Below are 27,223 nucleotides of genomic sequence, written 5' to 3'. Positions count from 1 at the left end.
ATCAAATGTTCTGGGATTCCTATTCTTCTCAGAGTCAGCCACAGCTTGTTGTGATCCACACAGTCAAAAGCCTTTGCATAGTCAATGAAGCACATTCTTCTGGTATTCTTTGCTTTCTGCCAAGATCCATCTATCATTAGCTATAGTATCCCTAATTCCACGACCTCTTCTAAATCCAGCCTGCACATCTGGCAGTTCTCTGTTGACATATTGTTCCAAACATTGATCTATGCCCATTATTATACCTATTTTTCAGGTCCCCATTGACTCTTTCCCATTCCACCCCCTGTAGTCCCCTTAACTCTTGTTATCCTAGTGATGCCTACTCTTCCTTTCCCCTGACCCCTGCCCTTTTCCCTTTTCCCCTTTTGGACACTTACAGAGATCTTACTAGTTTTACCCTTCTATTTTTAAAATAATGGTCTTATGCAATATTTGTCCTTTTGTGACTGAGTTCATTCACTCACATAAAGCTCTTTAGACTCTTCCATGTTATGTGTTATCTTATTATGAAATCGTTGCTCCTTAGTGCTGCATAGTATTCCATTGTGTGAATTCCATTGTGTACCACAATTTCTCAATCCATTCATTTGTTGATAAGCGTTTGGTCTTGCTATTGTGAATAACACTGCTATCAACATAAGTGTATATATTTTTGCTCATGTCTCAGTTCTAATTTCCTTGGAGTATATTCCTAGCAGTGAAATATCTGGAATCATATGGGATTTTTGTGGTCAGATTTTTGAGAAAACATCAAACTACTGTTCAGAATAATTGTATCATTACAATCTCCCCAGCATCGCATGTGAGTTCCAGTCTCCGCACATCCTCTCCAACATTTGTACGCTTGCTATCCTTTTAAACTTTGCTACTGATGTCAGGTAGTATCATGTTGTATTGATTTGCATTTCTCTGATTGCCAGTGATTTTGAGCATTTTTTCATGTATCTGTTGGCCGCCATATGAATGTCTTCCTTTGTGAAAATTCTTTTTAAATCTTTTGCCCATTTTGTTGCTGGGTTATCAGTCTTTTTCTTGAAGAGGCCCTATAGTATTCAATATATTCTTGTTATGAGACTTTTGTCTGAACTGTCATTACCAAAAAATTTTCCCCCATTCTGCAGGTTTTCTTTTCACCCTATTTGAAAATGTTTATGATGCACAGAGGGACTTAATTTTTAGAAGGTCCCATTCATTGATTGTACCCTCTCCTGGTTGTGCATTTCTGGCTATATTTGCAAGCCTATTTATGCCATAGGCTAGGGCTTCTAAGTTTGGTCCCATTTTATCTCTTACAACCCTTGTGGTTTGAGGCTTTGCCCCTAGGTTCTGATCTACCTTGGATTGATTTTTGTGTGTAGTGTAAAATGTGGGTCTCACTTCCATTTTCTGCAGGCTAGTGTCCACTTTTGCCAGCACCATTTGTTGAAGAGGTTGCTGTTTCCCCATTAAAAAGGTTTTGATTCCTTATTGCATAATAATTGATTGTAGAGAGACGGGTTGATTTCTAGGTTCTTCATTCTATTCCCTTGGTCTGTGTGTCTGTCATTGTACCAGTGCCATGCCGTTTGGGCTATTACAGCTGTATAGTAGATTTTTGAGATCCAGGAGTGCTATGCTTCCACCTCATTTTTATTTTTCAGAAGAGCTTTGCTTATTCGAGGCCTCTTTCCAAATGATCTTTCCAATTGTCTTTTCTATTCTTTGACAAATAAGTGTGATATCTGTATTGAGATTGTGTTGAGCATGCAGATTGCTTTTGGTAGGACTGTCATTTTCACTACACTGAGTCTTCCTGTCTATGAATAGGGACTGTTTTTCCATTTAGTGGAGATCTCTTATTGTTTCTTGTAATAGTGTTTTATAGTTTTATTTATAAAGGTCTTTAGTGTCTCTAGTTAGGTTTATTCCCCAGTATTTCATCTTGTGGTTGGCTATTGTAAATTGTATTGCTTTCTTAATTTCATTTTCTGTGTTTTCTTTGTTGCTGTAGAAAAAATCCAACTGATTTTTGTGTGTTCGTCTTGTATCCTGCTGCTCTGCCAAGTTCATCTACTAAGTCTTACAGTTTATTGTTGAGCCTTTGGGTTGTCTGTGTTCACTGTCATAGTGTCTGCAGATAGCAGCAGTTTTAACACCTCCTTGACAATTGGGATGCCACTTATTTCCTTCTTCTGCCATATTGTCCCAGCAAGTACTTAGAAAATAATATTGAATAAGAGCAGGTCGGTGGGCATCCTTTTTCTTTCCCTGTTCACAAGGAGAAGGCCTTCAGACTCTCTGTTGAGAATGAGATTGTGTCTTGGTTCTGTGTATATACTTTTCATTCTGTTGAGGAAATTCCCTTCTGTACTTGCTTTGTTGAGTGTTTTAATCAGAAAAGAGGCATTTGACCCATGATCCTATCAATTGATACAGTAAGGGCCTTTGACAAAACCTACCACCCCTTCCTGATTATAACGCTCAACAAAATAGGAATAGATGGACTGTCATTAAATGTTCTCTCCTCTCCTCCCATAGCTCTTTGTGGTGGCTTCATTCAAGGCTCCACTGGGACCATCTTATCACCGGGGTTCCCTGACTTCTACCCCAACAATTTGAATTGCACCTGGATTATTGAAACATCACATGGCAAGGGTAAGTGATTGGGCTCACAGGAGGCTTGGGAATGTGACATGGTTGGAGCCCCAAATTCCTCAAGTCAAAGCAACCTCTGGGTTCAGTCAGAACTCCTCCCAGCAGAGGGGAAACACCCAGCACCATCTCATTTCTTCAAATCACAGAATTCAGTGTTAAAGACCTCTGAGAGTCTGAAAACTCCACGCTGGAAGAGATTTTGGAGGTTATCAGCTCAAAAAATCCTACTCAGTGCAAGAATCTCCTCTAAATAAACCTTTCAAGATGGCGATGTGCCCTCTGTCTCAAGACCCTTAGTGGTGGGATGACGTCGATCTATCCTTTTTTGATAGCTCTGGCTTGCCCAACTAGTCTGTTAAGTGGTAACTGAAACTTAACCTCACTGTGTCCTAGAGGAGTATAGGACAGTCTTCTCCACCTCCACCTTCAGATAATGAACCTAAAAATCCACTTCTACAATGATTCATCCATTCCTTTCTGTTGTTGGGTACTGCCAGCTGCTGTTGTTGCATGTGTCATTGAGTTAGAACCAACTCACAGCTGACCTTCCAGTGGGTTTCAGAGGTAGATTTGAAGCCCTTGCCTTTGTGTTGGCAGTGGACCTGCTACAAGGCCATCAGAGCTCCCGGGCATTGTCTAACCATTTTAATGCCTAGTAACTCCATGCACAACACAATTAGACATTGCACAGTTACTGTGTTTGAGCCCATTTTTTTTTCAGCCAGTGTTTTATTTCCTCTCATTAAGGGTCTTCCTGTTTTATTACAGACCCTCTGCTTTACTAACTAGGCCTAATGTTCTTCTCCAGGGACTGGTCCCTCTTGATAATATGACCAAAGAATGGGAGATAAAATGCCACCATCTTCCCTTCTAAGAAACTTTGTGGCATGATTCAACTGTTCCTTAAATGATATATTTTCGTCTTCTCCAGGCTGTCTCTGCTTCCCAAAAATAAGTGGTCTTTGGAAGTCTAAGTTCAAAGTAAGGGTTCTGGTTATAAATAAGTACTAATTAATATAGTCTTTCATTCAACAAATATTTGTTAAATGCCATCTACATGTACGGCAGTACGGCTGTTTATGAATAAATAATCTGACAGATGCAGCCACTACCCACAGAAGCTAATTTCAGAGTTCATCTGGAGTCATGATCCTTAAACCCACACCCGCCCCATCTTTGTATTTTGGCAGGTACATTAATGCTTAGACTCTACCCTAGAGGTTTTGTTTGCTACATTTAAAGCATAAAAGACCAGGCGCTTGTTCTTTTAAGACACATCACCAGTAATTCTAATGTATGCTCTTAATTAAGAATCTCTGGTGTAGAAGAATTAGCATGTGGAAGCGGGTTGGAGGTGGGGTAATTGTAAAAGGAAAAATTACCTTTCCAGAGAGTAAAATGTTGCTGTGGGCTAAAATAATTTTAACAGTGGAGTAGGAAGGAATATGCAAATCAGTGGAGAAGAATAAAAATAGGTGTCTGTGTTTGTGTGTGCGTGTATGTGTGTATGCACCCACACATGCATGCATGCATGTGAGAACAGGCCTGTGAGAATATAACTTAATATATGATTAAAGTGTCATTTCTGATCCTTTGAGGAAAGGATGAGTTATTTAACCCAAAGGTAGGGCCACTCTGCAGGTTAGAATTCATCATTGGCTCTGGGAGAGAAAGGTGGGCAGTCGCGTCCTGTGTGATTCACTGCCACTAGAAAACTCTCTGGAGGGTCAGCTAAGACTTAACTTCCTGCTGGATGGCAGTGATTTCAGTTCAGAGAAGAACATGACCATCTAACCTCAGTGAGGAGGTGAAGTTCTTTAAAGATTGACAACAAAAGCAAAATCCAAAAGGGCAGCAAACACTGTTAGATTTGACTTATTAAAATTTAAGCAGATTTATGTCCAAAAAAATATATAAAACTGCAAAGCCAAAAGAAAAGTGGACAGAATATTTCCAACATTTATAAACATTCTTCTAAGTGGTATAGCGATGGTCTGTCCATTTGCTGTCCAGAGGTAACTCGTGGTTGCTGTGATGGTGAACACTGTGACACTGATGCATCAAATGCAATCATGGTCACCCATGGTGGACAGTGTTTGGTGGAGCTCCCTGATTAAAACAAGCTTGGAAGCAGGACATCCACTTCAGAAACAGCTTGTCTCTAGAAACTCAGTGAACTTGGAGAAGCGATGAAAGTTATACAAGTGTTCAGGTCTTCCATTCATAGGGTCACTATGCATCTTCTACAACTCGACAGCACTTAACAACAACAAAATAACTGACTAACTTTTAGAGTCCTGGTGCATACAGAGCTCTTAAAAATCTGTTAGAAAAATATGTCTGGCCCAGTAGTCTGTAAAGTGAGCAAAACTGTATACCAACATGTCAAAATAGTGGAAATACAAATGAAAATACTAACTCTACAAATAATTTTTAAAACTCTACTGGTAATAAAACACCATTTTTCTTTTCAAGTCAGCAAAGATAATCATAGGAGTTGGAGACACGAGTATTCGGATTCATTGCTGACATTGCAGAAAATGGCTCAGCCTCTCTCTCCAGGTGATGATTTGGCAATATGTACCAAGAGCCTTAAAAATACATGTATCTTTGAACCCAATAATTCAATTTCTTGAAATTTAGCTGAAGAAATAAAATGATACCTCAAGATTTGGCTAAAACACTGTGTGTTATATTGAAAAAAATTGAGATGTTTCAAGTGTTCATTAAAAAGAACATAGTAAATAAACTGATGGGACAGCCATATAATCAAAGTGGTGTTGTTACTGTTGATACCATGCAGTCAGACTCCTAGATGCCTAGTTGATGCTCCAGCGAGTTTTCAGAGCAGTAAATTGTACTAGAGGAGAGTGACCATCCCTTTCCCCTGTAGAAACTGGTGAATTTGAACCGTATGCTTTTGGGATTACAGCATAGCTTCTTACCACTAGGCCACCAGAGCTCTCTCACCTTTATGTATAAGTAGCCATATAATAAAATACTATAAAACTACTACTATAATATGAAAGAAGTGACATAGAAAACATTTTAAAAGGTATCTCCTGAAAGTTAATTAGTAGTTGTCTTTTATGGCTGCTTTTCCCCTCTAATTTTGAACAATAAATATATGTTACATGTAAAGTGAGATAAGCATAATATTTACTTGGTATTCTTACCACATGTACTAGAGTGTGTTCCCTTTGCCTTCAATAGAATTGACCTTACTGGCACTGGGGTGGCCTGGAGCTTCTTTGGGCAAAGAAGGACACTGCAGCAGTCAGTGACTGGCTGGCTCTGCCTCCTTCTCCCTATGGCACTGTTCCAGAGGAGGAAAGGGGTAGGGGTGGCAACTTAGCTCATCCTACAAGCTACTCTGTGACGCTGAAAAGGAAAGGCAGCCCTGCTGACCTCCAGAGGCATAGTGGTCCCTTGTAGTCATGATTTTCTCTATGTCTGGGCATCTGTGATTTGAGGGGCCTATATTTCTCTGTGAAAGCCCCTGAGTGACACAGTCAGTTAAGCATTTGACTATTGACTGAAAGTTTGGTGGTTCAACTCCATCCAGCAGCACCTCAGGAGAAAACCCTGACTATCTACTTCAAAAGAAGAACCAGAAACCAAGCAGCAATTGAAAGTTCTGAACATTGCATTTCTGCTCTGCCAGTTCAGAGCCACTGTGGGTCAGAATAAACTCAATACCAATTTGTGTGTGGGTGTGTGGGTGAGTGTGTATGTGGTTTGCTGCTATATTTCTATCATGTGTGTGTGTGTGTGTGTGTGTGTGTGTGTAAATACTTAACACGTGTTTATCTTATACTTAGACTAATGTTTATTTTATTGCTTAAGACCTTAGGAAAACAGTTAAGCAAGTGCTTAATTCTGCAGTTGCCTGCCCTCAGAAAGGTTACATTCTAGTGATACCAAGCCCACTGCTCTTGAGCCAGTTTCAACTCAAACCAACCCTCTTTCAAGTTTCCATGACTGTAAATCTTTATGGCTGGAGACTACCAGTCTTTCTCCCAGGAGCAACTGGTGCATTTGCACCACTGAATTTTTAGTCAGCAGCCCAAAACATTGTGCACAGCTCTGCCAGGGTTCCTTAGGTTACACTGAATTTAAAAAGAGGGGGAAACATTGCCAGCAGGTCAATGCTGAGTAACAGTGGCCCCGTGTGTTTGAGAGCAGAGCTCTAGATGGTTTCTAGTGAAGGTCATCTTTTGAAAGCCTCTGGGTGGAGTCAAACTGCCAGCCTTTTGGTTAGCAACCAAATACTTATCTGTTTAAGCCACCCAGTGCTGGAGATAGACAGACTAAAAGGCTCCATCAGCCATGGCCAATGCTATAACAGGCAGAATAAACTCAAAACGTGTTAAAGCCAGAACCGACTCATCCTGAAGAGAAGTGGAGAAGCAGTAAGAGCTTGTTCAGGGGTTAGGCAAGTTGAGCCTTTGACTAAGACTTGAGCGGAGAACAAGAGTTAACCACAATGCAACCCCCACTGGACAGAGGACACAAGACAAGAAAATGTTTGGACATAGGAACAGCCCTCCTTAGAATCATATGGAGCACTTCACATACCCCTCTGCATTGAGCCCCAAACTGCGAAATAGCCAGCACAGCGCTATAGCCTTTGCTTAACTTTCTCAGCCTCATTCTGAGTCCTCCTAACACTAAATGGCATGCAGCTCACTGAGCAGCTTTGATTTTTCTGCAACTGCACTGGCTGTCTTTCCTCTCCAGAGCTTTGGTCATTATGCTCTTTACTTTTCCCTGGAACGCTTCCTTTCTCCACAACTTCTCCATCTTTCCCCATGCATAGCCAACTCCTCTATTTCTTCTGAACTCATTTCTTCTGCTGAGCCTTCCCTGTCCTCTGTCTTTTGTCTCCTTGTCCTCTGTCTCCTGTCCTAGGTCAAGGTTGGCTCTCCTCCCATACATCCTATACCTACCTTTCTAACCCTGGACTTCACCCACTGCACTGAAATTGCATCTTCCCAACATACTATAAGCACTTTGAGAGTGATGTCTGTCTTGTGACCCCCAGCTTCTAGCACTATGCCTGGCACATTTGGAATTCAAGGAGTATTTGGTGATAGGAATTGAATTTGTTTGCCTTCAGACCTTGCATCAGAATGCATTCCTCGATTTGGCTCCTGAGGGTATCTCAGGATAGCCTCGCTTGCTCGGGTGCTGACTCTGCCTCACAGCAGGCAGAAACCCCATCAGGAAAATGCAAAACTTTGTGAAATTGAAAAATGCTGAAGAAGTCAGAATCTTTCAACTTGCCACACCCTTAGCCCAAAGGAATAGCTAGTGGAGGAGCACTCCTGCTAAAACCTAGGACTGGCACTTTTTAACTCATAGACTGTGTACCAGTTAGATAAAGCTGAGTGAAGAGAACACCCACCATTACACAGGTGCCAGGCACCATGCTGTGTGCATGGCTAACGCTGCACCATTTATTCCACACTTCACAGAATACCTTGAACTTGTGAAGGAGGTATTTGTTGTTGCTCCTGCTGTTGTCCTTGTTGCTGTTAGGTGCTGTTGTCTTGGCCATGACTCACGGCCACCTTATGAACAGCAGATCTGAAGCTTGTCCTGTGCTACACCATCCCAGGCCACCATCAAATCAGCCCAAATTCCTGGTGACCTGGTGGATATATCACAGAATGACACATTACCGAGTCCTGTCCCATAGTCATGATCATTTGTGTTGGAGTCTGTTTTTGTGGCCCTTGTGTTATTCCATCTTTTTGAGGCTTTTACCACAGCTTCACTAACCTTCTACTTTCCCAGTTATAATGTTCTTTTCTAGCATTTGGGCTTGGCCAATGGCATGTCCAAAGCAAAGAAGACCAAGTCATCATTCTTGCTTCCAAAAAGCCATCTAGGTGTAGTTCTTCTAAGACCTATTTGTTCATCACTTTGAGTCCGTATATTCAATATTCTTCACCAAACACCACAATTTGAATATGTCATTTTTTCGTCTGCCTTACACTTTCATTGTCCATCATTTACTTGAATATTTGTTGTTGTTGTTGTTAGGTAACATGAGTTGACTATGACTCATAGTAATAACCCTGGAACAACAGATCTGAACCTTGCCATATATTACACCATCATCATAATCCTCCTAATGCTCAGGCTCTTTATTGTAGTCACTGTATTACAGCTCCTTGAGGATTCTTCTTTTCACTGAGCTTTCCAAGCATGATGTCTTTTTCCAAGGACTGGCCCCCTCCTGGCAACATGTCCAAAGTACGTGAGACCAAGTTTTACCATTCTTACATGTAGGGCGCACTCTAGTTGAACTTCCTCCAACACAGACCTGTTTATTCTTTTTAGAGTTCATGAAATATTCCGTACTCTTTGCCAGCACCACAACTCAAAGATATTAATTCTTCTATCTTCCTTATTTATTGTCCAACTTTCAGATGCATAGGAAGCAACTGAAAACACCATGACTTAGATCAGGCACACCTTAGTCTTCACACTGACATTGTTACTCTTTAGCACTCTGATGAGGTCCTTTACGGTGTATTTCCCTAAGTCAACACATCTTTTGATTACTTGACTGTTGCTGCCATGGATGTTGATTGTGAATCCAAGTAAAATGAAATCACTGACAACTTTTTCTCAAACTATTATGACCTTGCTTATTGGTTTGGTTTTGGTTTTTTGTTTGTTTGGGTTTTTAGGAGCTGTAACCAATTTTAAAGGCTATATTGTAGTCTGATCTTCAGTAAATGTGTCTTCATTTTCTGCAAGCAAGACTATGTAAGTTGATTGAAAGGACCTTAATTTGGTTCAGGCACTCCTTAGTCATTGAAGTGATCTTTGCTTTTTAAAACTTCACGGAAGTCCTTCATAGCAAATTTGTTTAGTTCACAGAAAATAGAATCAGGTAAGGGAGTAAGAGAATTGAGGCAGCTTTGGCTAAGACCTTCCAGCTCAGAAAAGGACTTCTGGTCCTAGTTTGCCCTACTCCAAAGCTCATGTTGGTCTACAAGTCTGCTCTTTCAGTCCTAAACTGATTGATATTGATTCCATTGTAAGATGCTGTGTGCTTCACACCAGTGAAGGATTAGTGTGTCTGTGTGTCTTATTTATTCCCCAAACCCAGTGCTGTTGGGTCAGTTGGAACTCATGGCAACCTTTAACAGGGTTCCTGAGACTATAAATCTTATTCAGGGGAGAAAGTGTGACTGACGGGTTCAAACTGCTTCTCTTTCAGTTAGCAGCCAACATTTAATCCACTGGACCACCGGAGCCCCTATGCATGTTTATCAGTCACTCCAAATCTGGATTCCAATCCAAGCATAGGGCTTCTCTACTTTGGGGACAATGTCTTTATTTTCTTACATTGACCAAAAAAAACCCAAAAACAAAAAAACGCCCCAAGCAACTAGCATAACTGGGAAAACCCAAGGGTTTCCTCTTGATTGTTTACTCATCCTTAGAATCCCAGCCAAGTGTTTACTCCTTTGTGAGGCTGCGTTTGCATGCCGGAAGAATAGAGTGTAAAGTATACCAATTAATCAAAGCTGTTTCTGCCTGTAACTGTGGCCTGACCCACTCTACCTAACCTGTAGTCTAGCTAGGAAGGAAAGCATTCAGTTCATCAAGTAGTTTTGCAATGTCTATAGACTGAATGATGAGCACACATCACCCCCAGTTCCTTCCAAACATATTCACGCTCTCAGTGTCCCGGGATTCTGACTGCTGAAGCCTTTCCACTCCGCCTCTGAGTTCCACTCCCGATTCTCACTGTGGCTGTGTCTGCCTCCATTGAATTGGGGGATCTTGGTGCTTTGCACAAGTCCTAGCATTTGACAGGTGCTTGGGATCTGAGTGCTTATTAACATACACACACGCACACACACACACACACACGCCCCCATACACACACCCCAAAACAGATGCATCACAGTGGCCTGAGCACAGAGCATTTACTTGTTGTACCCTGGTTGCACAGTCTCTGCTAGATTCCGTCTTCTATTTATACCCCCCTGGAAGCCCAAAAGCTCTAGGAGCACCTCTTCTCTCACAGGGAGGTGAAAATATGAAAACATCTAAAATCCTATAATGTTAAAGATGAGGATCCAACTTTCCAATTGCTCCAACATTAAAGGCTTGAGCCCAGCCATCGTTCATCAAAAGCATATCAGTAATTATCTAGAGAAGCATTTCTCCCACTTTTATGTGCCTGCAAATCACTGGAGCGTCTTGTTAACATGCAGATTCTGATTCAGTAGCCCTGTGGAGGAGGCTGAGAGAGGCCCTTTCAGCTGGTTAGTGGAGAGTTTTGGAGTAACATTTGTGTCCAGCACTTCTGGACTCACCATCTACCTCACTCCAGCACCATTCACAGTACATAATCCTATAGACACACTGACATTTGGTGGTGGTGGTTGTTGTTAGGTGCCATTGAGTCAATTGCAACTCACACAGCGACCCTGTGAACAACAGAGCCGAACGCTGTCCTATCTTGTGCCAACCTCTCATAATCTCCACCACACTCGAGCCCATTGCTACAGTCACTGTGTCAGTCCACCTGGTTGAGGGTCTTCCTCTCCTTCACTGTCTTTCTACCATTCTACCACCGTTCTAAGCATGTTGTTTTCTCCAAAGTCTCTCCCAGCTACTTACCAAGTATGTAAAATGAAGATGCACTATTGTTGCCTCCAAGAAACACTCTGGCTTCACCTTTTCCTAGACATGTCTGTTTGTTCTTTTGGCAGTCCGTGGGATCTTCAGTACGCTCCTCCAATTCCACAGTTCAAAGGCATCAATTCTTTTTCTGTCATCCTTAGTCATCGTCCAGATCTCAGAGGCACAGCAAGTAATTGAAAAGAACATGGTCTGAATCAGATGCACCTTAGTCCTCAAACTGGCATCATTGCTCTTTAGTAATTTGGAGATGTCCTTGACTGCAGAATTTTCCAATGCAGTACATCTCCTGATCCAGGTAGAATTCAGTTGTTGACAGTTTCATGGTGCAGAAGATCAAACACTGCAGCATTCAATGTGGATTGTAATTTTACATCAAGGACACCAAAATTCTCACCACTATCCCCATAGCTAGCATCATGATAGATGGAGAAAAGACTAACACTCTCAGCCAACCTTTGGAGGGGCATGTGTTTGTGCACATACCTACAAACAACTGCTTTCTGGACAAGTTTAACCAGTCTTTCCATCCATACGGTTTTACAGCCTTACAATCCCAACAGAGTATCGCCCATGAGTTGAGGAAATCCACTCTATGGTGGTCAGTTTGTTTAGTTTTGGTGTTCTGCATTCTCACCACTCAGTCCCTTTCACCACCTGGCTGCTATCATGAACTGATCTATCCCTACAGCCTTAAAGACAGGGTTAAGTAACTGTCTCTGAAGTCAGATCACCTTCCCTCAGACCCATCCCAACACCTATTAACTCACTGAGTGACCTTGGACAAGAGACTTCATCTCTTTGTGCCTCTGTTTCCTCAAGTGTAAAATGAAGATGATAGTAACCCTACCTTTGTGGCAGAGTTACTGATGAAATCTGGTGTGTTTTCATATCTTCCTTTTTAATTAATAAGGGTTGACTACTGGAGCAATAAAACACTTGGGACAGTGATGTACAAATATTTAATACTGAAGGAGGGACAATCTCCTCTCGTACAATTAACTCCCTATGAAAACCCTCTGGAGAGTTAGTATGGGTCGTTTCCAAGTCTATGGTACACAACAACATTAATGAAATTCATGTAAACTAATATTATTATTTTGACATAGCACTCCTGACCCCTTGAACTCCCCCATCCTTCTTTCCACGTCTCTTCCTTCCAAGTTTCTCTTTATCCTTACCCAATTTAATGTCCCTTCTTCATGGTTTTCGTCTTTGCTTTCTCTGTCTTTGACTTTGCCTGTTCTTGTTGGAACCTCTTCCATGGTTAGAACTTCAAGAATCACCTATTTGCTGATAACTTCCAGATCTACCTCTGTTGTTTGCTGCCCACATATGGGCCCTCTTCTTCTGGCCTCCTGCGTCATGGGATGAGACACTGCTAGATCCTGGGCCATGCCTGCGATCAATCACACATTAATACAATCGCTCAGATCCTGCAGGATACACACCATTTCCAAAAATTTACGTTTAAATAGGGAAGCCCCTTCTAATGCTATCAATTCCTTCCTGTTCACTTCTTCTCATCACTAAACCAACCCCACCTATAGGACATAGCTATTGTTAGCTGCCGTCAAATAGACCCCAACTCGTGATGACCCCACACACAATGGAATGAAATGCCTGCCAGTCCTGCAGTATATCCCCATGATGGGTTGTGGACCAGATCTTTGTTGCCCCCAAAGACTTTTCACCAGGTGATGTTCAGAAGTAGACCACCAGGGACTCCTTCCTACCTTGGGTTAGTCTTGGAACTCCACTGAGGTGAAGTAACACCATAGCAACACACAGGCCTACACTGACAGATGAGTTGTGGCTGTGTATGAGTTGGGACTGGGAATCAAACTCAGCTCTCCTGTATGCAAGGTGAGAATTCTCCCACTGAAAAACCATTGTATTATATGCCTATGTAACTCTACTTTCAGAAGTATATTGCCAAGCCTTTCTTCTCAGTCTCTCTTGGTCTGGAAGCTCAGCTACAATCTGTCCAGCATGATTGACTAAGTCTGTCTTTTAAATACAGTTGACAAAGCTTCTAGCATCATAACAACATGCAAGTCTGTACAGTCACACACACACAGAGGAAAAGATCTTTAAGAAATTTATTTATTTTATTGTGGGGGTTGTCAGATTCAAACTCTGTCAGGCAGAAGGCTGGAAACTTTAATACTGAATCTGAATTCCATAGACCAAAAAGTAGACTGGAAATTCCAGCAAGATACCCATGTTATAGTCTTCAAGTAGGATTCCTTATACTAGGAGACCTCAATCTTTGCTCTTACGGGGTTCAACCAATAGATGAGGCTCATCTTTTCCCGACATTATCAATGATACTCTCCTGTACCTCGAGTCAACTGCACAGCAACATATGGACAAGCATTTGGCCAGACCACCGGGCACCATAGCCCAACCAAGTTGACACATGAAATCAACCATCACACCATGCTACTCTTTCCTCTTTCTACCATTTTCTCTTCTGCCTTCCCTAACCCTCTGATTCATGCTTCTTATAGTTACTACCACATTGCATTGTAGTTGTTTGTTTCATGTCTTAGCTACCCGTTGGCACCTAGCCGAGGGTGTGACACATGTCAAGAACTCAGTATACATACAAACATTTGTTAAAGAAGTTAGTGAAGAGGTATACTGCATTCTCATGGACCTAGCCATAAATCTCCCTTTCAGATGTTGACACCCATAAAGCCCTGTCCTTTCCCCCTGTATCTGTGGGCCATTCATGATGTGTTCAGGTTGGCTCATTTGGGTTTGCCTGTCTGTATTTATCAGTGCATGGTGGGAGTCACTTGCACATTGGAAATGCCTGTGCAGATCCAGTCTTGGAACTGGGCAACATCAGCCATGTCTCCCTCACAGACCTGACCCTTCTGATCTCTTGGCAGGAGTGTTCTTTACCTTCCACACCTTTCACCTGGAAAGTGGCCATGACTACCTGCTCATCACTGAGAACGGCAGCTTCACCCAGCCCCTGAAGCAGCTGACCGGCTCAAGGCTGCCAGCTCCCATCAGCGCTGGGCTCTATGGAAACTTTACTGCCCAGGTCCGCTTCATTTCCGATTTCTCCATGTCATATGAAGGCTTCAACATCACCTTCTCAGGTAAGAGAATGAGGGGCCCTGAGGTGGAGGGAGACTTCAGAGGCATTCTGTCTTTCCCTCTGCTGCTATCCTCTGTCCTTCCTTTAGAAACCCAACTACTGTCCAGTCAGAGAGCTCTCGTGGCATAGTCTATAGGGCATTGCACAGATAACTCAAAGACCATGGCTCTGTGGGGAGAAAAATGGGCCATCTCCTCCCATCCCATTCACAGCTCGGAAACCCAGCAGAGGGTTCAAATTTAAGTTGGTTTCAGCTTGACAGCAAATGAGCAAGTAAGCTAATGATCATAGATCTGATTCCAACACATAATAGGCCTCCATCGGGTTTGCAAAGCTATAGATTCTTAATAGAAGACTGCCCATCTTGCTCTCAAAGATCAGCTGGGGGATTCAAACCACTAACCTCTCAGCGGCACAGCACAAAATGTCCTGTGAGCACTTCAGACAACAACGACTCAATGCCAGTGATGGAACCAGCTCATAGCTGACCCTCCAGCAGGTTTTCAGAGACTGTAAATGGCATGGATATTTCCATCTTTCTCCCTCAGAGCAGCTAGTATGGATTTGGACTGCTTGCTTTTGGACTGGCAGGGAAGCTGGAGGGGCCACCACAGCTCCCTCCACAGCTCCCAGCAGACAGTTCTCGGTCTACTCTACAGTCTCAAGTGCAATGACCTCAATCCTGTACCAGAAGATATTTGTGTAAGACACAAGGAAGAATTTTCCACCTGTGGGGATAAAGGAATTAGCAGATTTGCTTTGGAATTTCCTCCTCAGAAGGCATTTTGGATTTACTCTAAATGGCCCACATGGAGGGCATCACAGAAGTCACTCGCTACCCCAGTCATCCCACCATCTACACCTGCTTCCACTTCCATCATTTCCCAGCCCTGCAATTGTAAAAAAGAAAAAGAAAAGGAGTTTTGAAAATTACGTTTTGGGTGTTATAGTCTCTTTTGGAGTCTTTTTCATCAATGGTACTTCTTTTTTGAGTGAGTGACAGCACATATGTTGTTGTTGTTGTTGTTGTTGTGACTGTTGTTATGTGCCATCAAGTTGCCTGCAACCCATAGAGACCCTACATACAACAGCCCTAAACCCTGCTCTATCCTGTGCCAATCTCACGGTCTCTGACACACCTACACCCATTACCCCAGTCACTGAATCAATCCATCTCATTGAGGGTCTTCCTCTCCTGCACTGTCCCTCCATCCTCCCAAGCATGACTTCTCTCTCCAAGGACTGGTCCCTCCTTGCAACATGTCCAAAGTATGTCAGACGAAGCTTCAGAGTCCTTGCCTCCAAGGAGCAGCCTGGTTTAACCCTCTCCTGGATGAACCTGTTTGTTCTCCTAGCAGTCCATGAGAGTATTCAATACTCTTCTCAACACCACAGCTCAAAGGCATCGATTCTCCTTCTGTCATCCCTTGTCATTGTGGAGCTCTCTATTGCTTACATGGCAAGTAATAACAAAAACCATGGCCTGTTATCAGGCACACCTTAGTCTCCAGACTGACATCGTTGCTCTTTAGTAGTTTGGAAAGGTTCCTAACAGCAGACTTTCCCACTGCAATGTGTCTCCTAATTTCCTGGCTGCTGGTGCCAAGAGTGTTGATTGTGGAGCTGAGCAAACTAAAGCTGTGAACAATCTCAATCTCTTCACCGTCTATCATGATGCTGCCAATTGGCCCAGTGGTGAGAATCTTTGTTTTCTTGATATCAAGAGGACAAGACAACACAATTGCAATAGAGAAATTTTTTTAGCCATTTCTTTATATCTAATTCATTGACAGTGATGAGTCTTTTAATTGTGCTACCATTCTTGCTTTCTATTTCCAGATTATTCCGTCAACATTACCTTAAATTCACTGTTCTTCTAAGCTTTCCATCTGACCTTTCCAGTTGCCTTTTGTCACTCTACCAGTGAAAACTTAATGGTAATAGGTACTTACCTGGGTCTAGGAATCCTAATATGAAAGCCTTTTCTATGTGGCATTCATTGGGGGACAGAGGACCCCCTCCTCTTCAGCTCATAATGAGTGTCCTGACTGCTCCTGTTCCATTGTGCCCAGGATTCCTGCCTTCTCAGCCAAGAGTACAAATATTAGATAAATTTTGAAACCAAGTGGGCAAGAAACTATTAAGATCTGGGCCATGCTGGCCCCTCAGCAGCAGAAGCAACCAGCTCTATGTTTAGGCAATGGGTCATGTCTTGCCAAAGTGTCATACCCATTAGAGAGACCCTCCTTCTCACCACAGTGTGTCCTGAAGAACTCATTGCCTCCCAATGAAAGAGACCCTTGAAAGAGGGGGGATCATCCACCCCATCAGGCTCATCATTATCCCCAAGTGCAGCATTACAGAGACATAGCTTCCAGTGACACACTTGAATTTTCTTTTCCAGTGCAAGTTGCCCAGGGCTGGGTCACATAGCCTGACCCTCTCATACGGGGATGATTGGATTTGTCTGGTTCAGTGCCTGGAGCAAAAGAGTCAAGAGAGTGAGAGCCCTGAGGCTTGAGGTTAAAAAGGAGAATATAGAGGAGGTTGAGTCAAGAGGATATGCATCCAGATAGGCACACAGTGTCCCTAACCACTTCACACAGGACTGAGGGATCAGAACACCCAAAGATGATGCGGCCTTTAGCTTTTGTAGGTGCACAATGTGCATATTCTATCCCTCAGTCTTTCTGTCTAGTTGATCTCTCCCTGATGCTTTGGTCTATGTGGACACACACACACACACACACCTTTAACCCTGACTTTAACCTTGACTCTTCAACTGTTTTTCTAGAGTATGACTTAGAGCCCTGTGAAGAGCCCGAGGTCCCAGCCTACAGCATCCGGAAGGGCTTGCAGTTTGGCGTGGGTGACACCTTGACCTTCTCCTGCTTCCCCGGGTACCGGCTGGAGGGCACCGCCCGCATCACGTGCCTGGGGGGCAGACGGCGCCTGTGGAGCTCGCCTCTGCCAAGGTGTGTTGGTAGGTGGTCACGTGCTTTCATTTTGCTTCACTAATGGGGCGGGCAAAGCTTTAGTCTACTGTTGTGGTGTAGAGGAGAACACGCAGGCCGAGAGGCCAGCAGGCCTGGCTTGGAGGACTGGCTGACCACACAGTTACTGCTTTGTGACCTGAAGCAAATTATTTACACACCTTCTGCTCCAGCCTCCTTAACTGTAAAACAGAGATGGCAGTGCCTGCTCTGAGAGCCTATTCCAAAGACTGAACAAGCCTTTGTAAAGTGGGCCTTTACAAAGTAGGAGTTAATTAACACCCTTACTTAGCACATAGATTCATTACTTAATTCTTTCAAAGCCAGATTATTTTCTGCTTTGATTTTTTTTTCTTGAGCGTGTGTATTTTAAATAATGGAAAGGATTTTTTATGAAATGGGGGGAGGAAAAGTATGCAATAGAGATTGTGATACAATCAACAGAACACATATGTCCTGAATTCTGATGGCATAGTCTGTAGGGATCTGGCCTGCTAATCCAAACGTGGCACCTCTCTGGGCAGTTCAAATAGACCAGCTGCTCTGTGGGAGAAAGATATGCAGTCTCTTCTTGTGCAGTTTATAACCTCTGCAAACCTGCTGAGGGTGAGCTATGAATTGGTTCCAACTTGACAGCCATGAGTTTTTTTTTTATTACATGTCATCAAGGGTCTCTGATGCTGGCAATGATAGGAATCAGTTTCTTTACATTCACAGTTCTATAAGCCCACGAAGTGATAGTAGATGCTGAAAGTAGGATAACAGCATCCCACTAAACTTAAGAAGGGGAAAATGAAAAGTGGGTACCATAGGTCTCATAGGTCACTAAACAGTTAAGGATGCCTGTCCAGAAAAATCTAGATGAACAATGTTGTTGTTGTTGTTATGTACCGCTGAATTGAAACTGACTCATAACTGACCTGTTAGTGGGTTTTCAGAGGCGGTAAATAGCACAGGAGACTGCCTGTCTTTCTCCCTGTAGAGCAGTTCATGGATTTGAACCACATGCCTTTGAATTGGCAGTAACTCCTTACCAGTGGGTACCAGAGTTCCCTGGATGAACACTGAGTGGACCTATACAAAGAAAGTATGGGCTTTGCTCATGGGAAGTCCCAGTCCACTGGCACAGATGAGTGCCACACCTTGGAGAAAACCTAGGGGTACTCCCTTCACTTGACTTGGAGAAAGAAAGGAACATTGTTAGGTTCATTTCTAGAGGATCTGTTTTGTGTTACACACTGTTCTGGATGCTGTGGATATAGAATTGGACAAAACAGACCAAATCTTCCTTTCATGGTCTCATTTCCTAATCAAGGAGACCAGAGTTTCAAATTGGTTCATCTTGATCTGACCTCCTGCTGATGAATATCATTGCTGATATCAGATGGATTTTAGCTGAAAGCAGAGAGTGCCAGAAGAATGTCTACTTTTGTTTTATGACTGTTTGACTGTGTAGATCATAACAAACTATAGCTAAAGATTGATTAGAGTGGGAATCCCAGAGCACATAATTGTGCTTACATGAAACTTACACATAGACCAAGAAGTAGTTGTCCAAATAGAACAAGAAAATAGTGCATGGTTTAAGATTAGGGATGCAGCCTTCTCCATATGTATTCAATCTGTATGCTGAGCAAATCATTCCAGATGCTGGGCTTTATGAAGAAGAATGTACCATCAACATTAAAGGAACACTTATTAACAGCTTGTGTTACTCAGATGACATACCCTTGCTTGCTGAGAGTGAGAAGGACTTGGAACACTTGCTGCAAAAGATCAAAGATTCCAGCTTTCAATATGGATTACATTTCAACATCAAAGACAACATTCCTCACCACTAGGCTGGTAGGAAATATGAAATGTGTAGAAAGGATTGAAGTTGTCAATGATTTCCTCTTACTTGGAGCCACCAGCAGTCAGGAGATCAGAAAACGTATTGTATTGGCAAAGTCTGCTGTCAGAGATCTCTCCAAAGTACTGAGGAACAATGATGATAAAGACTCAGGTGCACTATATTCTAGCCTTGGTCTTTCAGTCACTAGCTGTGCATCTGAGAGTTGGATAGTGATTAGGATGACAGAAGGGCCAGTGCCTTTGAGTTGTCATGTTGGGTAAGAGTACTGGCTTTCCCCTGGAAAACAAACATAAAAAAACCAAAGAGATATGTCTTAGACAAAGTGCAACCAGGGGCTCCTAAGAAGCAAGGATGATGAAGTTGTATTGCATATACTTTGACCATATTGTTAGGAGGGTCTAGTCTTGGAAAAAGACATCAGACTTGGGAAGGTGGAGGGTCCGTGAAAGAGAGGAAAACCCTCAATGAGATGGATTGACACAGTGACTGCAGCAATGGCTCACATGTCAGGGATAATGAGGATGGCAGAAGATAGGATAGGGTTCAGATCTGTTGTTCCTGGGATTGCTATGAGTTGTACTTGACTCAGTGATACCTGACAGCAAGAAGTAGAGTTGACACTGGTAGTATAGTTCTTACCGAGTTGTGCTGCTCAACACAAAGCCATCACCTCTCTGGCAGTTCAGACCCACTAACAACTCTGAGGGAGAAAGATGGGCAGTGACCTCCTGTGTGATTTACATCCTCCTAAAAACCAACTAGGGAGCCTCTGGTGGCCTAGTCGTAGGAATCTGCACTGCAATCCCAAAGGCATGTGGTTCAAATCTACCAGCCGCTCTGTGGGAGGATGAGCAATCTCCTCCTGTGTGATTACTGCCTCTGAAAACCCACTGGAGGGTGAGCTATGAGTCAGTTCCAACTCAACAGTATACAACAACAACAACAACAGCAAAAACCAACTAGAAGGTCAGCTAAGTCAGTTCTAACTTGATGGCAGTGTTTCTGAAGTAAGAGTTGAAAGTTACAGAGAAAAATTAAGTGGACACAGAAATTGTGGGGTGGACTTGCTTGTATGTAAAGAGTGGTCCAGAAAGACCTCTTGGATGATTTGCATCTCGACTGAGCTCTGAAGAACCTGAGAAACTCTCTCTGGGGTATTTGAGAGGAGAAGGATCAACGCTAAGAGGCCCTGAGCCTGGAGGGTGCTCACCCTGTTTGAGGAAAATTGCTTGTTCCTCAAAATGAGGTACATGAAGGAGGGGACCTGAGAGAGGGGCTGTTTTGAGGTCGAGACCAGGACCTCCTGCCCCAAAGTCCTCCTGCTTTCTTGCCAGAGACTTAAGGAAAGCCTTTATGAGCCCTGGGACTGCAGGGTAGGCAAGAATAATTGCTGGCTGTTCTTACTTAGGGGATGGGGGGGAGAGGGGTAGAAGGCCCTGCTTGCTCAGTTCCCCCAGCACAGCTAAGGCAATGGATGGATGAGTGGTGTTTTCACCAAGCTCACTGATTGCCTAGAATTTGTACTTAGAGTTTAAGCTTACACAAAACTCCGATTTAAAAAAAACAAAACAAAACACCAAATAGGAGCAGTATTGCACTGACTTGAACAGAGGCTAGTATTTCAGAGGCCCCTGCGGTCAGCCTGCCCTGAGACAACTCCTTGGAGCCTTGCGACTCTGCAAGGGTTGTGAGGTCAGTTGAACAACTGGTCAATGGGCTAGGCCCCGCATGTGCAGCCACACAGCCATGGCCAAGTGCCCAACCTGCCACTGACCAGCTCTTAGATCTTGGCTGGACTACCAAACAACCTTAGCTTCAACCCCTTCCTTTCTGGATTCACAGGCTTGAGTCCACAGTTAGAAGCACCATGCAATTTTATTTTTAATCTCAGGGGGGAAAAGCAAAGAAAAATAGATAAGGAATTTCCATTTTGAAAAATTAAGTAAGTGTTCTCCTGTGTACCAGTTCCCAAAGCATTCACACCCTGATGCAAAGGCATGTGTCTGCACAGTCTCTCTGTCTCTCTGTCCCTCTCTCTCTCTCTCTCTCACATACACACACACACACACACACACACACACACACACACTCTTACCCATATGCTCAATCTCACACTCTCACAAACTCACTAACATGTATGCTCCACATACTGGCCTCTTATACTCACATGTCCACATGCTGTCATACACACATTCACATACACTCACACGTATTCACACCCTCACTCATGTGCACGCACACACACGTGTACACGCGCGCGCGCACACACACACACACACTGTCCTCCTTTGCAGTGTCAGCTCGTTCTTCATAAATTGGAGCCACAGGTGAGCTGCTTTAAGAACCAGTGAAGAGCGAGCCCACCCAGGTAGGCATGTTGCAGGCTCACTCTCCAGAGCGAGCCCACCCAGGTAGGCATGTTGCAGGCTCACTCTCCACGGAAGTCTCGTAGGGGTGAGTCTCTTAGAAACACTCCGTGGGGGCTAATGCAGGTCAAGGGTCCTTTCAGATTTTTTCGTGGATTGCTCATGTTAAAGGCCTTTCCCTCAACCTGGTTCTTCAGTTACTCTTGTGAGTTTTTATACGGAGTTTTTTCTCCCCATTTCTGTTCTAGTTTTGTTACTCCTTTTTTTTTGGCCATTCCAGCCACCTGAAGTGGTCTTTGGGTCCAAGGTTTAAAGGAATTGCCTTGGCATTCTTGAGATACAGGTTTCTAACAGCTCATTTCCTTCTGAGACAATGTCTTCAGATAAGTGGTTCTGAGGGACATTTTTCTTGAATGGGATTATCCAGTGCCACTGATGCACACACTCTGTAAAAGCTCTTGCCTCATTGATTGCATTACATAAACTCATTCTTTACCTTATTATTCCAATTACTGTTTGTTCATGACACCTCACAATATTTTCATTATTACATTTGTCTTATGTTTCACATGATATTAATAACGCCTGGCAATTACAATCACCTCTAATTACCACCAGCTCTGCCGCAGAGGCTCAGGCTGGAGCAGCACGGGAATGCCCACCCGGGGGAGCCTCCCAGTTGCCATATGTGCTGTAGGTGTAAATTGCCTGAATGAGCCCACATGATGTTACCAGGAGAATTCCCAGATGAAAAGGCGATGAGCAGCCCAAAGCTCTTAATTCATGGTAACACAACTCCTGATCTCAGAGGCCCCTGAGTTTGATGTGGAAGAGACAGCTCCTGACCCCAGAGGACCTCAGCTGGCAGCAGGGGACATGGCCTCGTCCTTGGAAAAGCCAGTGTGACCAAGAAGACCTCATCTTCTGCCCAGGAACCCCAGACTGACGGATAAGCTACAACTGCTGACCTTAATGAGACCTCCTTTGATGGAGACGGCAGAAGTCACAGATGCCTGAGTCAGTGGCAGCGCTCTCCTGTGCCTAAACGTGCTTGTTTCTCTGGAGCATTTATTTGTCTCTGTCTAAGCATGTTTGGATTTTCCGCTTCAATCTGCTCACCTCTCCTGGCACTTTGGAAATCCTCCCAGAGCCGAGTGCCATCTCCCTCTGCCATCTTGTACCCTCCATGGGGCTTGGGACTCAAGGATGGCAGAGGGTAGAGCCTGGAGAACTTGGCCAAAGAATGGCCACATGTAAAGCTGTCAACCCTGTTCCTGTCCCCGTCAATGTGCTGAGCATGCGTGATGGATTAGAGAGTCATGTTGATAGACGGGAAAGAGTAGGAGCCTGTATTTACTGTGCAGGCCGAGAGGGGACTCCAAAAATATGTCAAGTTCATGTTTAAGACAGACCAACTTGGTCAGAAACTAGGCAAAGGACAAGAGGCATTGAAATAATGGGATGCCATGAATGTCTTGGTCCTTCTCCCAGCCTCAGAGCATGCGCAGTCAGGGTTCAGGTGGGAAGCAGGTAAGTTACATTAATCTGAGACATAGGAGGAGGAAGAGCAGGAATAATACTTGTTAACCAACTGTATACCAACCACTGGACCATCCACTTTACTCATGTCCCCATTTAATCTCTGTAGTCTCACACTATTATTGTTGTGTGCCATCGAGTTGGAACCAGCCCATAGCTGACCCTCCAGTGGCTTCTCAGAGGCAGTACATTGCATGGGAGGAAATTGCCCATCCTTCACCCACAATGCAGCTGGTAGATTCAGACCACATACCTATGAGATTGCAGTACAGATTCATGCCACTAAGCCACCAGAGCTCCCTCATGAGAATAATTTATTGTCCAGATGAGGCAGATAAACAGGTACAGAGAATTGATGTAACCTTCCTGTCTGTTTCTGAGGTCCAGGCTCATTAGACAGCTCAAGGTGACTCTCCTCAAGAATATGGAGAAGACTTCAAGGGCTCCCTGTGTGACGGGACTGAGTCATCTGTGTCTAAACGTGCACCACCCTCAGTCACACTCACCTCAAAACCCTCTTCTCAGGGCCTTCAGTGCAAAGGTTTACAGACTAGAAAAATATCCACCTAAATCATCAGCTGGCAATGCCCCTTGGGTGTCTGTCTCCTACTGACCCTTTAGTTTTATAACCCAGCCCAGCACATTCATCATGAATATTGGCTGCTTTGCACCCAGGCTGAGTTTAAAATATTGCAATGCTAGACTTTTTCTTCAAGTCGAATGATGGCTTATGTAAAATCTTAGCCTACTGAAGCTGGTTGTTTGGCTGAACTAGAGAGATCTCAGGACACATTGGAAAATAAGGACTTGGTGGTGGGGCAGGGTTACTGTCTTCAAATACACACTTGGCTGAGGGTGATTAGGGTTGAATATGTGGTCAGAGCAATGTCCTCTTGGTTGGCCTCAATGTTCTTAAAACTAGATTGAGGATATTGAAGTGTGGTTTGGAGAAAGTAGAATTCCTACTATCAGCCTCAAAGATGCAGGACATGCTCCAAACGCCCCATATGTCCAAATAATGGACTCACCATCTGGACTTGTGTTTCAGTCCTTCCAGAACCTAATTATTTTTAGGGATGTACATCTTCTGAGGTCAGAGCACTCCATATTGGTTCATTCATTCACTTGGCAAATATTTATTTTACAGACAATCTGGGCTAAGCCTTGGAGAGCCACAGTTGAACAAAGCATGGCCCCAAGCCCTTGAGTAGCTCACAGTTTGGGTGAGGGATACAGGCAAGTGGCAAGCAATTATGGGACAGCGTGTTAGCCATGTGATGCAGGGAAGCCTAGGCACTTCTAGAATTTGCAAGTATTCACGGTCCTGGACCTCCAACTGCAGACCTCCTTTTCATATGTACTGTCACCACTGAGCTGCTGATGTCTGTCCTGTGCACGGCCCCCGGGGGTGCTGAGATGCTGGGGATACAGAGGTATGATAAGATTCCAAAGGACCTGTAGTGCAGCAGAGAAGCTAAAAATGTTAACAAATAACTCAAGCAAAATGTGTTAAGTTCTATAAATAAAGGTGTGTAGATGTTCTCTGAAAACAATGGGGAAAGAGTGACTAACTCAGTAGGAGGATAAACACATCTTTGAGAGGGGGGAGTGAGTTCATTACCTGGTGAGGAAAACAAGGCTTCAATATTTCTATGCTAAAAGTTTCTCCTGACCTTGAGGAGATGGTAGTGGGGGCTCTTGCCGTCTACCTGGGAGACCCGGGTTAGCATCCCAGCCAGTGCTCTTCAAGGAAAGCCACAGCCATCTGTCAGTATAGGCTTACCCATCATGCGATGCTTCCAGAAGGGCAAGGAGGAAAAACCTGGAGAGCTGCGTCCGAAAGTCAGCCAACAAAGTCATTCTGCATGGGACCACTGTGAGTCGAGGAACAGCTTAGCAAGAAGTCTTGGGAGCCTTTAATTTTGGGGACCCACACATTTTGAAAATTGAAAGCCTTGATCTACATAGCTAATCCCCATGTCCTTTATCCTTAAAACAAATGATAGTTAAACCTAGCTTATAAGTTAAACCTAGCTGGATATTATTGACAACTGACTGACGTGATTTTTGTCAAGTGTTTACCTTGATGTTTCATACATAAAGGCCGTGAAGATGCCAAAGAATATGATTTTATATTATCCTTGCTTAGTTTCTATCCTCTGATATTGAAACGACTCCATCTCTCTTCACTCGGCTGCCCCTCTTCTTCCTGCATCCTCCCAGGTCATGTTGGTTGCTATGATACTATATGAACAGGTGTGGGAAATAAATGATTGCTTTTAACTGTGAAAGGAAAGGGGGCCTGATAGGTTCATTTCTATTTCTATAGGAGAGACACAGACAAACAAACAGGGGGGAAGAGACAGATAAGAAATTGGGCAGAAATACAGGTGGGCAGGGCTTTTTAAAAGCTTGATAGGCAGTCTTCAAGACAGGCAGGCAAATGGGCAGGTAAACAGGCCTTTTGGCAAGTAGGCAGGTGAACCAGTTGACATCTTTGTAAGGCCCTCCAGAGCTGTGAGTTCTGTTTCCCACCTGCAATGGATGGGGGGTTAATCTGTGATTATTGTGATTCTCTTTACAGCTGAGTGTGGGAATTCAGTCACGGGCACTCAGGGGACTTTGCTGTCCCCCAACTTTCCTGTGAACTACAATAACAACCACGAATGCATCTACTCCATCCAGACCCAGCCAGGGAAGGGAATTCACTTAAAAGCCAAGGCGTTCGAGCTCGCTGATGGAGATGTCCTCAAGGTAAGAGTTGATCGACTTCACAGACTGTGTATGTGACAATGTGCAGACGTGAGGTTGGCATTCAGCTGTTAACTCCGTGTGAGTTGTCTGTGGGTTTTCTCCTGGCCTCTTGAGTCACTAGTCTAGGAGAAAGTGATGACCTAGGAAAGAAGGATATGTGAGTACCCAGAACTGTGCCTTTATGTGTGTTCTTAAAGCATGACTGCATTGAAATATCTGATTGGGTGTGTGTGGTCTGCAGTATAAGAAACCACAATAAATTAAGTTTCAGTGGCCAGTGGATCAAATTTTCTATTGTATATTCTGACCATGAACACAGCTAATAGAGCATATGTGCGTGAGTGTATCTTCCCTCACAAATATATATCTCCATAAATGAATAAATGCATCTTCATAGATTTTTTATTTGTGGATATAGATACTTTTCTCTGTGTGTTTCCACATGTGTGGACCTGTATCCCTAGTTGGGTCTGGAAATTGGTTTCTTATCACATACTTCGCTCCACATACTGATTGTGAGCTCTTGGGTGTGCTTTGAGCATGTGCTTTATTAGAAACTCACTGGCATGGACTTGAAACCAATTTAGAGAAGACCCTCCATTGGGTTTCTGAGAGGAGGAAATTAGCCAACTTTCTTGCTTGGAGTTGCTGGTAAATCCAAACCAGCAGAGAGCAATGGTCGTTGCGTTCTAGTAGCGGGCTATCGGTGTGCAATGGTGATGGCCTTTGTAGGGCAGTGGGATTAAAGATCGTGGATTCATGGCCTGTCTAAGAGAAAGAAGTGCTGAGACTTGTATCTGAAGATAACATAGGAAATTGTTAAAACTCTGAGTGTTTACATGTCTTACATTCTTTTTGGGTAAGTGTGATTAAGTGAAGTTCTCCAATCAAGATCAAAGAGTTGACTTTGGGGATATTATTAAAGAACTAAGTTATTGAAATGGACTATATTGAAATCTTATACAAATTATGACCATTTTCATCCTAGGCCAAAACATCTTTTTAGCTTATTCAAAATGTAGTTTTAGTCCCTGTGGCCAGATAAGTTCTATCATTAAGGGGAAAAAATTCCACAATTAAAGGTCATTATGCTGGGAAATCCAAAGAGAAAGTGTTAAGTTCGATGAAGTGTTGTCCTTACACACAGAAGCTCTTGACCCCTGCCCTCTGGGACCTGGGACGTGTTCACTGGCTCATTCTCCTCGCTCTCGCTCTCTCGTCTCTCTTCTCTCTCCTCTTGTCTCCTCTCTCCCCTCTGCCCTCTCCTTTCCCTTCCCTTCCCTTCCCTTCC

At 43.5% G+C, this 27,223-nt stretch overlaps 1 protein-coding gene across 1 annotated transcript in view; it reads left to right on the top strand.

The window, feature by feature from the left end:
* Positions 1–27,223, top strand: part of CSMD2 (CUB and Sushi multiple domains 2) — a 972,861-nt gene that overhangs the window by 684,711 nt on the left and 260,927 nt on the right. The window contains 4 exon segments of the mRNA XM_006886423.1: positions 2,521–2,637; positions 14,211–14,426; positions 17,220–17,408; positions 25,763–25,932. Of these exon segments, the coding sequence (XP_006886485.1) occupies positions 2,521–2,637; positions 14,211–14,426; positions 17,220–17,408; positions 25,763–25,932 (692 nt within the window).

The sequence above is a fragment of the Elephantulus edwardii genome, unplaced genomic scaffold (assembly GCF_000299155.1).
Source record: "Elephantulus edwardii isolate Elephantulus edwardi_28Jun2011 unplaced genomic scaffold, EleEdw1.0 scaffold00049, whole genome shotgun sequence".
NCBI classification, from domain to species: domain Eukaryota; kingdom Metazoa; phylum Chordata; class Mammalia; order Macroscelidea; family Macroscelididae; genus Elephantulus; species Elephantulus edwardii.
Note: the sequence above shows the minus strand (reverse complement) of the source record. Positions and strands in the feature narration are given on the sequence as shown.